We start from the raw sequence: 13,222 nt of genomic DNA on the forward strand, positions 1-13,222 counted from the left end.
ACCTAGCTGCCGGCATCTGTTCAAATTTGACCTAAACACACTCCTAGCCCGGGGACTGCCAGCACTTAGGAAGTGTGCCTGGTGTGCATTGCGGGTAACGAAGAGTCTCTTAGTGCTTGCCCTCAGGGAGCTGAGGAAGGCAGGTTGAACCCAGAGGAAACTGTCCGAGAATCGAGCAATAAGCAGTGCATTGTTAAAGAGACACGAACAGAGGGGTTAAGCACTCCATGGGAACTTGAGTCCTTATCCTCAGGAAGCTGTCTTCTCAAGAATTAACATCCTCCAGAACTGGCCACGTTTAAACTACAAGAGTGGCCCCTTCTCCTCCGCGGTAATGACGGGATCGGAGGTTTTGACTCCTTAGGGAGAAAGAGCAGCATTACTAAGGTTGGGCTTATGTGTTTCGCCTGCTCATCCTGCTTCCTGCGCTCTTTGCAGAATGAAGAATCCTCATCTAAGGGCCAAACTTGCTGAGGTGTTGGAAGCAGTGATGCCCCACCTGGATCAGACCCCAAATCCTTTGGTATCCAGTGTATTTCACCGCAAACGTGTGTTCTGCAGTTTTCCACATGCGCCCCAACTTGCAGAAGCACTCATTAAGGTCTTTGTAGACATTGAGTTTACAGGTAACGTTTACAGTCATGATGTCCATATTCAGAACTAGGAAACATACCAGTCTTTTGAATGTTAGAAAAATAGCACCAGCCATTGTTGATTCAATCCTATGAGCACAGTTAAGGGCTCCGGATTTCCCATTCTCCAAAGATAGCTCAAGAAGACAGCGTGAAGTGTTACCATGAAACATACAAAGACCTTACGGTAGGCCGCCAAGAGGAGAGGGCATGCTTTGCAGCTCTCGGAGCTGGCACTGAAGACAGCATACAGCCACAGGTGGGTTCTAGGAGCAAAGTACTGAAACCGCACAAGAAGCATCAGGAGATGAGAGGAGTAAACAGTCACTGTAACAGAGCTGAATGGTCCGTGCTTAACCGGAGGGGTGAGGGAGCGTGGGATCAAGAAGGAAGGAAGACGTCCAGGCAGCAGTGGAAGCGTTGATGAGAAACCTGAAGTGACAGACACGTTGCAGCAAACAAATGCAGCACTGGAGGTCCTCCCTGATGTGTGCCAAGAAATGTGGAAGAGATCCATATTCATGCCTAACCCTGAAGAACAGTGATCTTACAGAATGCACTAGTTATCAAACAACAGCATATCACATGCCAGTAAAATTTTACTAACAATAATTCAAAAGCAGTTGGAGCAGCATAGCAACAGGAAGTGTCCGAAATCCAAGCCGGACTCAGAAGAGGACAGTGAGTGAGGGATGTCATTGCTGCCATTAGAGGGATCTCGACTTGAAACAGAATAACAGCAGGAGGTTTACCTGTGTGGACGTAGGCATTCTGCTGGATCCTATGGATGGTAACCAGCTGGGTAACACTGTGAAGAATGGGAAATCCAGAGCCGTCATGGTGCCACATGGAACAAGAAGCTGTCCTTCACAGCGCATGGCTAAAGTCAGCGTGGCTGTGCATCAGAGCTGTGTCCCCGCACCGTGCACGGGCAGTCTGAGCCTGACTGCCTTGAGCAGGTGCTCTTTCTAAAACTGCCTCTGGGGGCAGCCTGACAAGAGCATCTCCAAAGAGCCCTGACTTCATGGTCCTGGAGGAGGAGCAACTCAGCACATGAGAGAATGTGCAAACGGGAAGACAATCAGTGCCGCTTACGTGGGACGGGAGAGGGGCGACGGTTGAATCAGTGTAGGTTTTGCCGTGTATATGCTCACCCAGGAAAACAGGATAGATAATTTTTTAAGTGATTGACATAGGCACACAAAAAGAACCAGGTAGAGGCACAGTTGGGATGTGGGCTGTGAAGAAGGTGGAGATTACTGAGTGTCCCATCCTGCCCATGTGACAGTGGCTGTCTGAATGGGCCGCTCGGTCTAAGTCTGGTGAGCACTGTGCCTCTGGATGTCTAAGAATACCACTGTGTTGATGGTTTTGTTTCTCTCCTGTGATGGTAGGAGACCCTCATCAGTTTGAGCAGAAGTTTAATTACCGCCGTCCCATGTACCCCATCCTCAGGTACATGTGGGGCACAGAGACCTATCGGGAGAGTATCAAGGTAAGAGAGATTTGGGCAAAACCACTTTCTTTAACCTAGCCCCATGAGTTGTGCCAACTAAAATGGTTTCTTCCTGCCGTGTGACCAACAGGATTTGGCTGACTATGCGTCTAAGAACCTAGAGGCCATGAACCCTCCACTCTTCCTCCGCTTCCTTAACCTGCTGATGAACGATGCTATCTTCCTTTTGGATGAAGCTATCCAGGTAAACAACAGCAACAGATCCAACTGTCCCCATACGATCAAAGTGTCATACTTTCAGTAAAATAGACCCACGGAATTGGACAGTGTGATGAAGCCCAACTAAAATGTAAGACAGAACTCAGGGTCTAGCTTTCGGCAGTGAATTTTCCCCTTTGTGCATCACTCCTTTAAGAAGTCCCTGTACAACAGTTACTGTTCCATATAAGGATTCCAAGTTGGCATTACTATCTTGGCACCACCTCCTGAATCCTTAGCTACATTATAAAGCATGGGTTTCCCAAAGTATAAACTCGGCTCTTTGAGCGTATCATTTCCTTAACCACGCTGTAGATGCCCACCTTTCCCCATGAGAGTCATCTGGAAGGAAACGGAATCAGATCAATAAATCATGACAGTAGACTGTTCCACAGCCATGCGGCTCTCGGTAGCTTATCTCTCTTTTTTTTTTTTTTAACAATTTATTAGGGGCTCATACAACTCTTATCACAGTCCATACATATACATCATCAATTGTATAAAGCACATCTGTACAGTCTTTGCCCTAATCATTTTTTTTCTCCTCTTTTCTTTTTTTACATTTTAGTAGGGGCTCATACAACTCTTATCACAATCCATACATATACATACATCAATTGTATAAAGCACATCCATACATTCCCTGCCCCAATCATTCTCAAAGCATTTGCTCTCCACTTAAGCCCTTTGCATTAGGTCCTCTTTTTTTTTTTTTCCCTCCCCTTTCCCCCCTCCCTCATGAGCCCTTGGTAATTTATACATCGTTATTTTGTCATATCTTGCCCTATCCGGAGTCTCCCTTCCCCCCCTTCTCTGCTGTCCCTCTCCGAGGGAAGAGGTCACATGTGGATCCTTGTAATCAGTTCCCCCTTTCCAACCCACTCTCCCAGCATCGCCCCTCACACCCTTGGTCCTGAAGGTATCATCCACCCTGGATTCCCTGTACCTCCAGCCCTCATATGTACCAGTATACAGCCTCTGCCCTATCCAGTCCTGCATGGTAGAATTCGGATCATGGTAGTTGGGGGGAGGAAGCATCCAGGATCTGGGGGAAAGCTGTGTTCTTCATCGGTAGGTAGCTTATCTTTCATTCGTGAGAAAGGTTTGATCTCATACTTCCTTTCACAGGCGTCTACTGTAAAATGTAAGGCCAGTTTTCTTACCGAGAACAGCCCTGTTACAAACAGAACTGTGTGACACCAAGGGTGAAGCAGACGGTGTTTTCACGGGGTTATATATTTAACACATTGCTTGCTACAGCAGCAAGAATGCTTGGGGGTGGGGCTGAGTACTGGTTTGCCTTCCAGACATGTGCGTGTGGTGGAACTTTTACTTTTTCCGGGAGGTGCCATCTTTCAAGGAGTGACCCGTTCTTCCAAGTGGTCTGTTGGTTTGTGTTGCTCGAGTGTCACAGATTGTACTGTCTCACTTCCTTTCCATGTCATCGACTTTACTCTTTGTAGGGACGCCCCGGGGACTCTCCCTGGGCTGAAATGAAGCTGCCATTTCTTTGTAAGCTTCAGTCAGCCTGGGCTTGAGAAGTAGAGGCCCAAGTCTCTCATATGCTCTCTGGGTCTCCCAGCACCGTTAGCTGGCCTTTGAGTAGAGCTTTTTAATGGCATCTTCCTTCAACTGCACTTTGTTCTCTGACCTCTTGCAACTCTGGTTTCTATAGTATCTGAGCAAGATAAAGATTCAGCAGATTGAGAAGGACCGCGGTGAATGGGATGGTCTAACTCCGGAAGCCCGCCGAGAGAAAGAGGCTGGCTTACAGATGTTTGGACAGCTGGCCCGTTTCCATAACATCATGTCCAATGAGACCATTGGTACCCTCGCCTTTCTGACATCAGGTAAGGACACGGAGCACCACCGCCCCAACCGATGTGATGGTCACAGCTTGCTGCTTCACTGGAGGGCTCTTCCAGCTGAGATTAAGGAATGCCAACAAGGATCAGCAGGCATTTGAGGAAGGCCTCTAACAGGACACACAGATGATAGATGAAAACTTTACTTTTTGACTGTATAAGGTTTTCTCTCTCTATTGCTTGACTTATATTCATAAAGAATACACAGAGCAGCTGTGAAAAGGAGTTTCAAAGAACAAGAAAGGGCTCTTAGATGTTGGAAATATACCGAGAACTTAAAAATTCAGTAGAGGGGTTAGACAGTAAATTCAGGGAAGTCTTCCATGAGAGTGGATCAGAAGATATCAATTAGAAGAGAGAGGGTGAAACAGCATCAGTCTGGGGCATCTCCATTGAAAAGCTGGAGGGGAGGAAATCATTAAACAAATAATACAGAAATACCCAAAAAACTAAAAACTCACTCAGACAAACTCACTGCCATCAAGTCAGTTCTTACTCCTGATGCCTGGTAGGATAGGGTGAAACTGCCCCTGTGGGTTTCCAAGACAGTAACCCTTGAGCTGAGGAGAAAGCCTCTCCGTGCTCATGGTTTCAAACTGCTCACCACATACTCGTGGTGCCCCAGCTCCTTGAAGACGCAAAGACAGCCTCAGAATGGAAAGGGCCCACCAAGTGCCAGACCACCAGGTACATTTCTGTGAAATTTCAGAAAATCCACCTAAAAGGAATGTTTTTAAAACTCCGAGGTTACATATATTGGTTTAAGTTTGAACTTCACAGCAGTGACATTTGAAACTGGAAAGCAATGCAGCATGTCTAAAGGTTTTTCTATCTAGAATCCTATAGCCAGCCAGACTATCAATCCCCATTGAGGTAAAGACACTTTCTGACATGACAATAGCGGATCTGCGTCCGTTGCACCGTTTCTTGAGAAGCTGCAAAGGAATAGACTCCAGAATGAAAGCGCGGACCAAGAAGGTGGGGGAGACCCGGCTCAAAGACTCTCCCCGACCAAGGGGCCTGTGGTGCTCACTGCCGCACGCCTGTGGGGCAGCCCGCGGGGACCTCGCGGAAAACACATGGGCCGTGTTTACAGCTTAGTCATTGCAGTGGAGAGTCGGACAAGGAGTTAGCCATTGGGACTTTTAAAATAAGCACAAAAGAAAATTTTAAGTACACAAAAAAGTATTGTGTAACTAGTAGAATACTATGTGGTGCTGCTTTGAATGATAATTACATTGTCTTAATGATATAAACTCAATTATTTAGCCAAATGTTTTACTAAATTGTTTGTTTTTTAATTCAGCCTCATTGACCTAACAGTTTCTTAAGAATTTGTGTAGGGAAGTAATCTAGCAAATATACAAAAATGTATACACAAGAAAAGTACATCAATAAGTAAAATGAGTATAATAGCAAACATTTTTTGTTTGTTTTTAAATCGTTTTATTAGGGGTTCATACAACTCTTATCACAATTGTATAAAGTACATTTGTACATTCATTTCCCTCATCATCAAAACATGTTCTCCACCTAAAATAGCAAACATTTTTAAACAACCAAAATATCCACCAGCAAAGATGGATTAAATGAATAGCTTATGCTTTCACCGTAAACTGGAAATGTATGTGGCAATTAAGAAACTTATAGGAAGAAAAAAAGAGAAAGTTATAGAACTTTTTGTGGTGGTGGAAATGTTCTTCTATCAAAACTATGCAGTAGAACTCGATACCAAAACCAAATTCACTGCCATCGAGTCGGTGCTGAGTTGTGGCCACCCCCTGAGGGTTTCAGAGACTATAACTGTTTACAGAATAGAAACCCGTCTCTCCCGTGGTGCTGCTGGTGGTTTCGAACTGCCGACTGTACCACGAGGACCCCTTCTGATTTGAAGAGTAGCTATTAAAAACCTGAAATGGGGCTAGTAAAACTGAAGAACTGGATTCATTTTGTTTTCATTCATTTGAATTTAGCATATTTCCAATGGCTACTGTGTGTTGAGCTGCACATATTTACTAAAATGCCAAAAGATTTATTATTCAGCTAATGAAAAAAGATGTGTACCGTGTATTTGTTACTTCTTAAAGAATATATATAAACATGGCAGAAAAAATGTGAATGTTTATCTCTGGGGAGTAGATTTGATTTCTTTCTGCTTATCAGGTGTTTTCAAATATTACTGCAATGAAGTTATATTTTCTACGTAATTAAAAAGAAAGATTAGTCCCCAGAGGTGTCCCAGTCAAACTCTAAGGCAGAGTCAGTAAGATGCCGAGCTTTCAAAGACTGCCCTCTCTTCCAGAAATCAAGTCCCTCTTCGTGCACCCCTTCCTGGCGGAGCGTATCATCTCCATGCTGAACTACTTCCTGCAGCATCTGGTGGGGCCCAAGATGGGGGCCTTAAAAGTCAAGGACTTCAGTGAGTTTGACTTCAAGCCCCAGCAGCTCGTGTCAGATATCTGCACTATCTACCTAAACCTCGGGTACGTGGGATTGGGATGGGCAGTCAGAGGGGGGAGTCTGAATGCTTTAATTGGGGGCGTTGCTAGTGGGATGACGACTGCTTGGTAGTTTAAAGGAAACAGAGGGGTAAGTGGTCTGTTTCTAATTGGTTATTGGAGGACTCTAGTTTTAAAAGAAGGAGATTTGTGTGACCTTGGTTATACGTTATTTAGACTTGCAAACAGTCTGCCTTGGTCTGTGCAAATACAAACTTTATTAGCTGTACCATTGTTTGGAAAAGTAGTAGTTTAAAGCCACAAGATAATTTGCCAGGCCTCCTTCCTAGAAAGCGAGACGTCTTTCTATATCCAAAGAACATCGGCAGCTTACAAGTAATGGAGAACCCAGCTCCACATCCAGTTTGCTCTCCTCCCATTTAACCGATCTCTGCTACAGTTTCTTTCTTGCTGACTTCCAGGGACGAGGAGAATTTCTGTGCCACTGTGCCCAAGGATGGCCGTTCCTACTCCCCCACGCTCTTTGCACAGACAGTCCGAGTGCTAAAGAAAATAAATAAGCCTGGAAATATGATTGTGGCTTTCAGCAATTTGGCCGAGAGAATCAAGGTGAGAGAGAAGAAAATTTTGTTTGCTTGCATGTTAAATAAATATCACATTGTCAACTCATTTTGTTGCCCTTTTTTTTTTTAAGCCTATTTGGCAGAGTGAGAGGACAGGGAAGCATTGCCTTCAGAACTGTAATCTTGATTCTACCATGTACTTATGAGGACTACCCAGTGAGAACAGGCTGTATGAATGAGCTGCTTCTTGAAGAGGGACATGTACCGTTTGCATGGGCTGTTTTTAAGAGCCCCCATGGCATAGTGGTTACAAATGGGGCTGCCAGTCGCAAGGACAGCGGTTAGAAACTCCCGTCGCTCCCTCTCTGGGAGTCAGTCGAGGCTTTCTACTCCTACAAAGAGTCTCCGTCTAAGAAACTCGCAGAGGCAGTTCTGCTGTGCCCTATAGGGTCGCTATGAGCCAGCACCAACCCGATGGCAGAGAATTGGGGGTTGGGTTTGGGTGAGCAGGTAGGGTTGGGCCCTGCCTGTGTATAGAGTAAGTGTGCAGTGCGGGCCGGCTCCCGGCTCCTCTCTCGTGCTGAATTGCATGTGGGTGTGGGTTGCAGACAGATGTGAGGGACAGGCTTGTCTTCTACTCTTACATTCCTCCCCTGCCTCCAGCTCGGGAGGGCTTTCCTGCTTGGTTTGGGGTTGGGTTGGGTTGGGTTTTAGGGACATTTCTGCAGTATTACTAAGAGATTTTAGTCTTTCAAATTTCTATTGCAGAAAAACTTTTTTTACCCCTTTAATTATATGTATTAATTCTACTTTTATGAATTTCACAAATAATCACTGAAATAACCTCAGCCTCCTTTATAATTTCTTTCTCTATGTATGAAATTTTATAAGCTTCCTGTAATGCATATTCATGACTTTTGAAAAAAATGATACTAATTTTCCTGAAGAATACGTACTGGTCGAACTGCTCCTCAAGACAATGACTGACTCTATTCTGAGAGTAGGTGACATACTACATGTTTTGTGGGGGGTTTCTAATCACTTTATTACAACTCTTGTTACAAAACACACATCAGTTGTATCTGACATGTTCGTACATATATCCCACCGTTCTTTTCTAGACATTTACTTTCCATTGAGCCCTTGGGATCAGCTCCTCTTTTTACAGAAAACCTTTTTATAATAGAATTTAGTATTGGTGCTTTTCAGTCATTGATTGATCTAGATTTCCCTGTCTGTGGCCGCAGGCTGGACTATGCACGCGTTCTAAGCTGAAGTACTTCATCGTACTGGGCTGCTCCCTTTGGAGGCTGGCAGAGCTCCGCCAGCAGTGTGAAGCAGGGAAATGGCACAGACACCTTAATGGAGAAGCCTCCTTTTCCATTCAGTCTTTCTGTCGTTGAAGTTATTTATTGAATTGGGCTCTTTCTTCGCATAGAGTGAGACAAATGGATCCCTGCGGAGCTAGAATCGTGAAAGAATCAAACGCTGAAAGCACTTTTAAATTCTGCACCTATTTGATGCCTAATTATCTGCGCCAGTTGACCATGCTGTTTTCCATATGTGAAGCTGGATTTCTCTTGAGATACATGTTCCTAAAACTAGAAACTGCTTTTTATACCCAGGGTATCTGAGTGCCTGTAATCCCACCCGGTTTAAATAGGGGATTTAGAAAGATGGGGCAGTGGTCCACAGAGGGATGCTATATGGCAGAGTGCTTCCTTGCCGCCTAGCACTTGAACCCATCGCCAACCAGGGCTACTGACAGCTGAGCCAAACTACAGTTGGAACATTGGGTTCAGTGCTAAATTGACACTTATAATTTCCTTCTTCACTGTCTTTGAGAAACTAAAGCTTAAATGTGCCACTGTCATAGACAAGGGTTATTGACAGCAGCTATTAAGGTACAACCATTATACTTTCTGCCAATTCCCCGTAACTGCCAAGTGTTGTGTGCTTAGTCTCTTGCAGACCTCCAGCAGCAGGAGGAGGAGACCTATGCAGATGCTTGTGATGAGTTCCTGGATCCCATCATGAGCACACTGATGTCTGACCCTGTGGTGCTGCCGTCGTCCAGAGTCACTGTGGACAGGTCCACCATTGCCAGGCATTTGCTCAGGTGTGCCGAGCCTCAAGCAGCCGCAGAAGCACAGATGTGCATCTGTTGGTTGTCATCTCTCTCCCCAGAGAATTCCCTCATACAATTCTGTGCACCCCCTGGATGCCCCATCTAGTTGATTTGTGGATGTATTCGAAATTATATCCCTTGGGAAGTATTTAAGCAACCAAAATGAGACTTCATGTCGAGAAATGTTAGCTCTAACCTTACCTATTCTTCCTTTAAGATAATTTAAATAATTTCTGACAACACATGTGTGAGACATATACCTACCTAAAATTAACCAATACATCTCTTTGATCTGGTGGTGCCCAGTAGTGGGTGGTGACCATGAATTTTTCTTAGCCTGCCTGCTCTTTAAGCAGTGTGCCCCAGGCACCTACAGCAACGACAAAACTGGATGTAATAGGTGATAGCTTATTAGTTACTGAAGTGGCCACTCACTAGACTTACTGAGTGCAGTATTGGGTAGAGATGAGCATCTAAAATTAATTAAATTCAAGTTGACCCAAATCTATGGAAAATACTGTTTTCTAAACACTGAAAGAACAGGACTTTTGTCTATTTGTCAACATAAAAGACTTAGTCTTTTTTTTTCAGTCTTTTTTTTAAGTTTATTTTTTCATTTTAAATTATATACATTATCATTCAAATATGTCGTTTCAAGAATACTACTTTCAAAACCACGAATGCTGTCCACACCGGCAGACGTTTGCAAGGGTCTCTGTCCCTCAGGGGCTGGAGGTTGGTGGCAGAGGAGAGTGTTTGCAGGTCACTAGAATCAAAGACCTGATCCGCACTGTTGAGGCAGAGCTGGTTAAGAAGAGGGACAGAATGGCTGCGTAATCTCTATCTAGAAAGAAAAGAAACCTCCTGAATCTCCGTTTGAATCCGTTTCGAACCCCATGTCAGTGCTCCGATCAGACGTAAATGCACCAGTCCCTCAGGCTGTGCTCTCAGCTAAGTTAGAGGTCTGGGTTGCTCTGTTGGGGACTATGCATATAACCCTGTCTTCCTTTCCCTCTCTATCCCAGTGACCAAACAGATCCCTTTAACCGCAGTCCCCTCACCATGGACCAGATCCGGCCAAACACAGAACTAAAAGAAAAAATCCAACGGTGGCTTGCAGAAAGGAAACAACAAAAGGAGCAACTTGAATAAATACTGTGAACTAAACAAACCAAAAACCAACCCCAGAGTGTAGATAAACAATTGTTTGTGGATTCTGCCTCTCTGGGTCTGTTCCTCTTTTCTTTCTTTCTTTCAGCTTTATTAAAGAACTCCTCTTGCTCAAATTATAATTAAGATTCCTACGAACTTTACAACGCTCCCAGCTTGCAGAAAATTACACTTATTAGAGTACCACTAATTCCTACCCTTTGTTCTTTCTTTTTTTGACCACAAATTAATCTATATTAAATTCATCTACTAAAACCTTCTGCCACCTTACTTGCAAGTACTGTGCAGACGTTTTTGGTCAGCACTGTGTCTGTGTGTGTGATGTTCCGTAGTTCAGCAACAGCGGATGCCGTTAGAAAGGCCTATGTTAGCAAGTTGCCACCAGTCCTCCTGCATTGAGTTTCGGCCCTTTTCCTTGTTACAGTTCCGTGATGTCACAGAAGAACTTGTCACATGAAGGCAGTAACTGACCTTGATGTTTGTGTATATTTTTTAATAAGATGGTGAGGAGAAGGAATCCCATATGATTTCTATCAGTTGCTCATAATTTTCTGTTACCTTGTAATGGAAAGATACTCTGTTGGATAAAAACTCTCCTTGGGGTTGTGAACGGCACTGAAAACGTAGCCCTCCAGTGTTTTTGTGAGGGTGGGTAGGGCCCCTTCAAGTGCATCAACACATCTAACATTTCATTCAGAAAGTGCAAGGGAAGGACGGGAACAGGCTCTCGGGCCTGTGTCAGCTCTGAAGATGGGCTGCTGCAGGGACAGGCTTGACTAAGAGACAACCAACACTGTCCGTGTGTGTGACGTATATCTATGCCATGTGCTTCTTCTGTATTGGGCCTAACATAAACCAAGTACCGCTGTATGGTGTTTCTTCATAACTGTGTACTTGCTTACAAATACACACGTTCTAGACAAGGAAAATTCCGAGACTATAAAATGTACATAGTTAATATTGTTTGGGCTCAACCTGGCTCCTAAATGCTATTTCTAGGAATGTGGAATGTGGGCACAGCCCCGTCTGCAAATCATTTTAAGTACCAGTGTAGCCCTGTGTGGTCAGTCAGTGAATGGACCCCACTTTCACAAGTTGCACTAGAGCTCCCGACTAAGTAGCAGTACCACCTGAAGCTAAGGCACATGCCCGGTGTCTCCGCCCAAAGCCTGACGGGAGGGGAGATGAGAAGAGTGACAGGATCTGGAATAGGGGTGGCTGCTTCATTGCAAGTACATCGCTGCTAAACATGGCCTCAACTGAGAGGGTGGTTTTGTGATAGTCCAGCACAAGCTGCTGTAAGCAGTCGATGTGTTGGGATGGTTCTCAGCTGTAAGTCTAAGCAGGCATCTCACACCAGGAATGCAGTCGGTACTGCCTGTTGCTGTGCTCACCAAGGGCATTTGTAAATGTCAGAACATAAGATGTGAATTGTGTGCGTCCTGAGCCTTTAATGCATGGGTTGACAAAGAATGAACTGTGTATAGAGTAAGTGTCCATTTACTTTTATAAAATGCATATTACAAGAGGAAGAATAATACTAGGAACTGTCTTCCAAACGCAGTCTAATGGGATGTTCTGACGTGAAGGGGGTGCGGGAAAAGACCAGTGTTGCAGGAGAAATGAGGGGGAAATGGTCACAACCCCTCAGAAGGCAGCTGTGTTCAGCAGCTCCATAGTTAACCACCTCCGTGCTCCGTTTCTGGGCCCGGTTTCTATTTTTGTGTGTTGTCTAGACTGTAAGCCTTCTCTGGCAAGGATTCCTTTTGTCTTTTGTTTCTTTTTTTAAAGCTCTCCTCTGAAAGGCTAAGGCATCATTAATGCTGAATATCTTGAACTTCATCACAAAGGCGAGCGTGTAGCTTAAGGCCACGATTGGTAAGAAAGCCTAGTGCCCTCCGTGCCTTTCTTCTCTCCAGCTGTGAAATACTTTAAGGACATAAAGACAGATGTGTGAGCATGATCATCTCGGTATAACGTAGTACATAGATGCACTTGGAAGCTCCGCAGGGCCTTTGATTGTCTGGGCTCCCGAGGCAGCTCTGCGGGGCCGAGTGGACTTCCTGACATGCCTAGTGTTCTTATGTGCTGGCTTTACTGCAATATAACAGGAAAATGAAGACTCTCATCGACTCTAGTATTACTCATAATTACCAGGAGTGTAATAGTAAATTTGGATCATTATTTAAGTAGGTTTTATCAAGCAGTCTTTTTTTTGGGGGGGGGGGGTTTGGTTTATTAAACATACTTTTTAATGGACATGAGGACAGTAAACAAGAAGGTTTTTTATTGGTGCAGGTAAAAGGTGCCGGTTGCTATTTGGTATCACACTCTACAGAAAAACATCCTTTATTTGATGCTGGTTGCTAAGCAGCCATTGCACAGAGCAAAACTCTACTGGGTGCCTTTACAAGCCAGCTGCTCATGCTGCACCAGGGATGCCCTGTGAGGAAATAACCATAACAAGCTTTACCTGCTAAACAGGAAAGGAACCCAGAAGCAAAATAACGACAAAAAGGTGGATTGGAATAAAACTTGATCAACATAACTGTATTTTGAAACATTCCAGGAAGGTTACTTGTCAAACTTGCCTGTGAGTGTTTATTCAAAACTTGTATTTAATAAAAACACCTGACTCGACTGCCTGTGTTATCTTTCCATATAAGCGCTAATAGCAATTTCAGGTTTCCC

General features: G+C 44.4%; 1 protein-coding gene across 1 annotated transcript in view; it reads left to right on the forward strand.

The window, feature by feature from the left end:
* UBE4A (ubiquitination factor E4A) overlaps window positions 1-12,774 on the forward strand; it is a 34,092-nt gene extending 21,318 nt beyond the window's left edge. Inside the window, exons 13-20 of the mRNA XM_075546658.1 lie at window positions 439-626; window positions 2,027-2,127; window positions 2,219-2,332; window positions 4,022-4,196; window positions 6,514-6,694; window positions 7,132-7,279; window positions 9,195-9,352; window positions 10,387-12,774. Coding sequence (XP_075402773.1) covers window positions 439-626; window positions 2,027-2,127; window positions 2,219-2,332; window positions 4,022-4,196; window positions 6,514-6,694; window positions 7,132-7,279; window positions 9,195-9,352; window positions 10,387-10,513 — 1,192 coding nt within the window. The 3' untranslated portion in view covers window positions 10,514-12,774. The remainder of the gene's footprint in view (window positions 1-438; window positions 627-2,026; window positions 2,128-2,218; window positions 2,333-4,021; window positions 4,197-6,513; window positions 6,695-7,131; window positions 7,280-9,194; window positions 9,353-10,386) is intronic.
* The last annotated feature ends 448 nt before the right edge of the window (window positions 12,775-13,222 follow it).

Source organism: Tenrec ecaudatus, chromosome 4, assembly GCF_050624435.1.
Source record: "Tenrec ecaudatus isolate mTenEca1 chromosome 4, mTenEca1.hap1, whole genome shotgun sequence".
Taxonomy (NCBI): domain Eukaryota; kingdom Metazoa; phylum Chordata; class Mammalia; order Afrosoricida; family Tenrecidae; genus Tenrec; species Tenrec ecaudatus.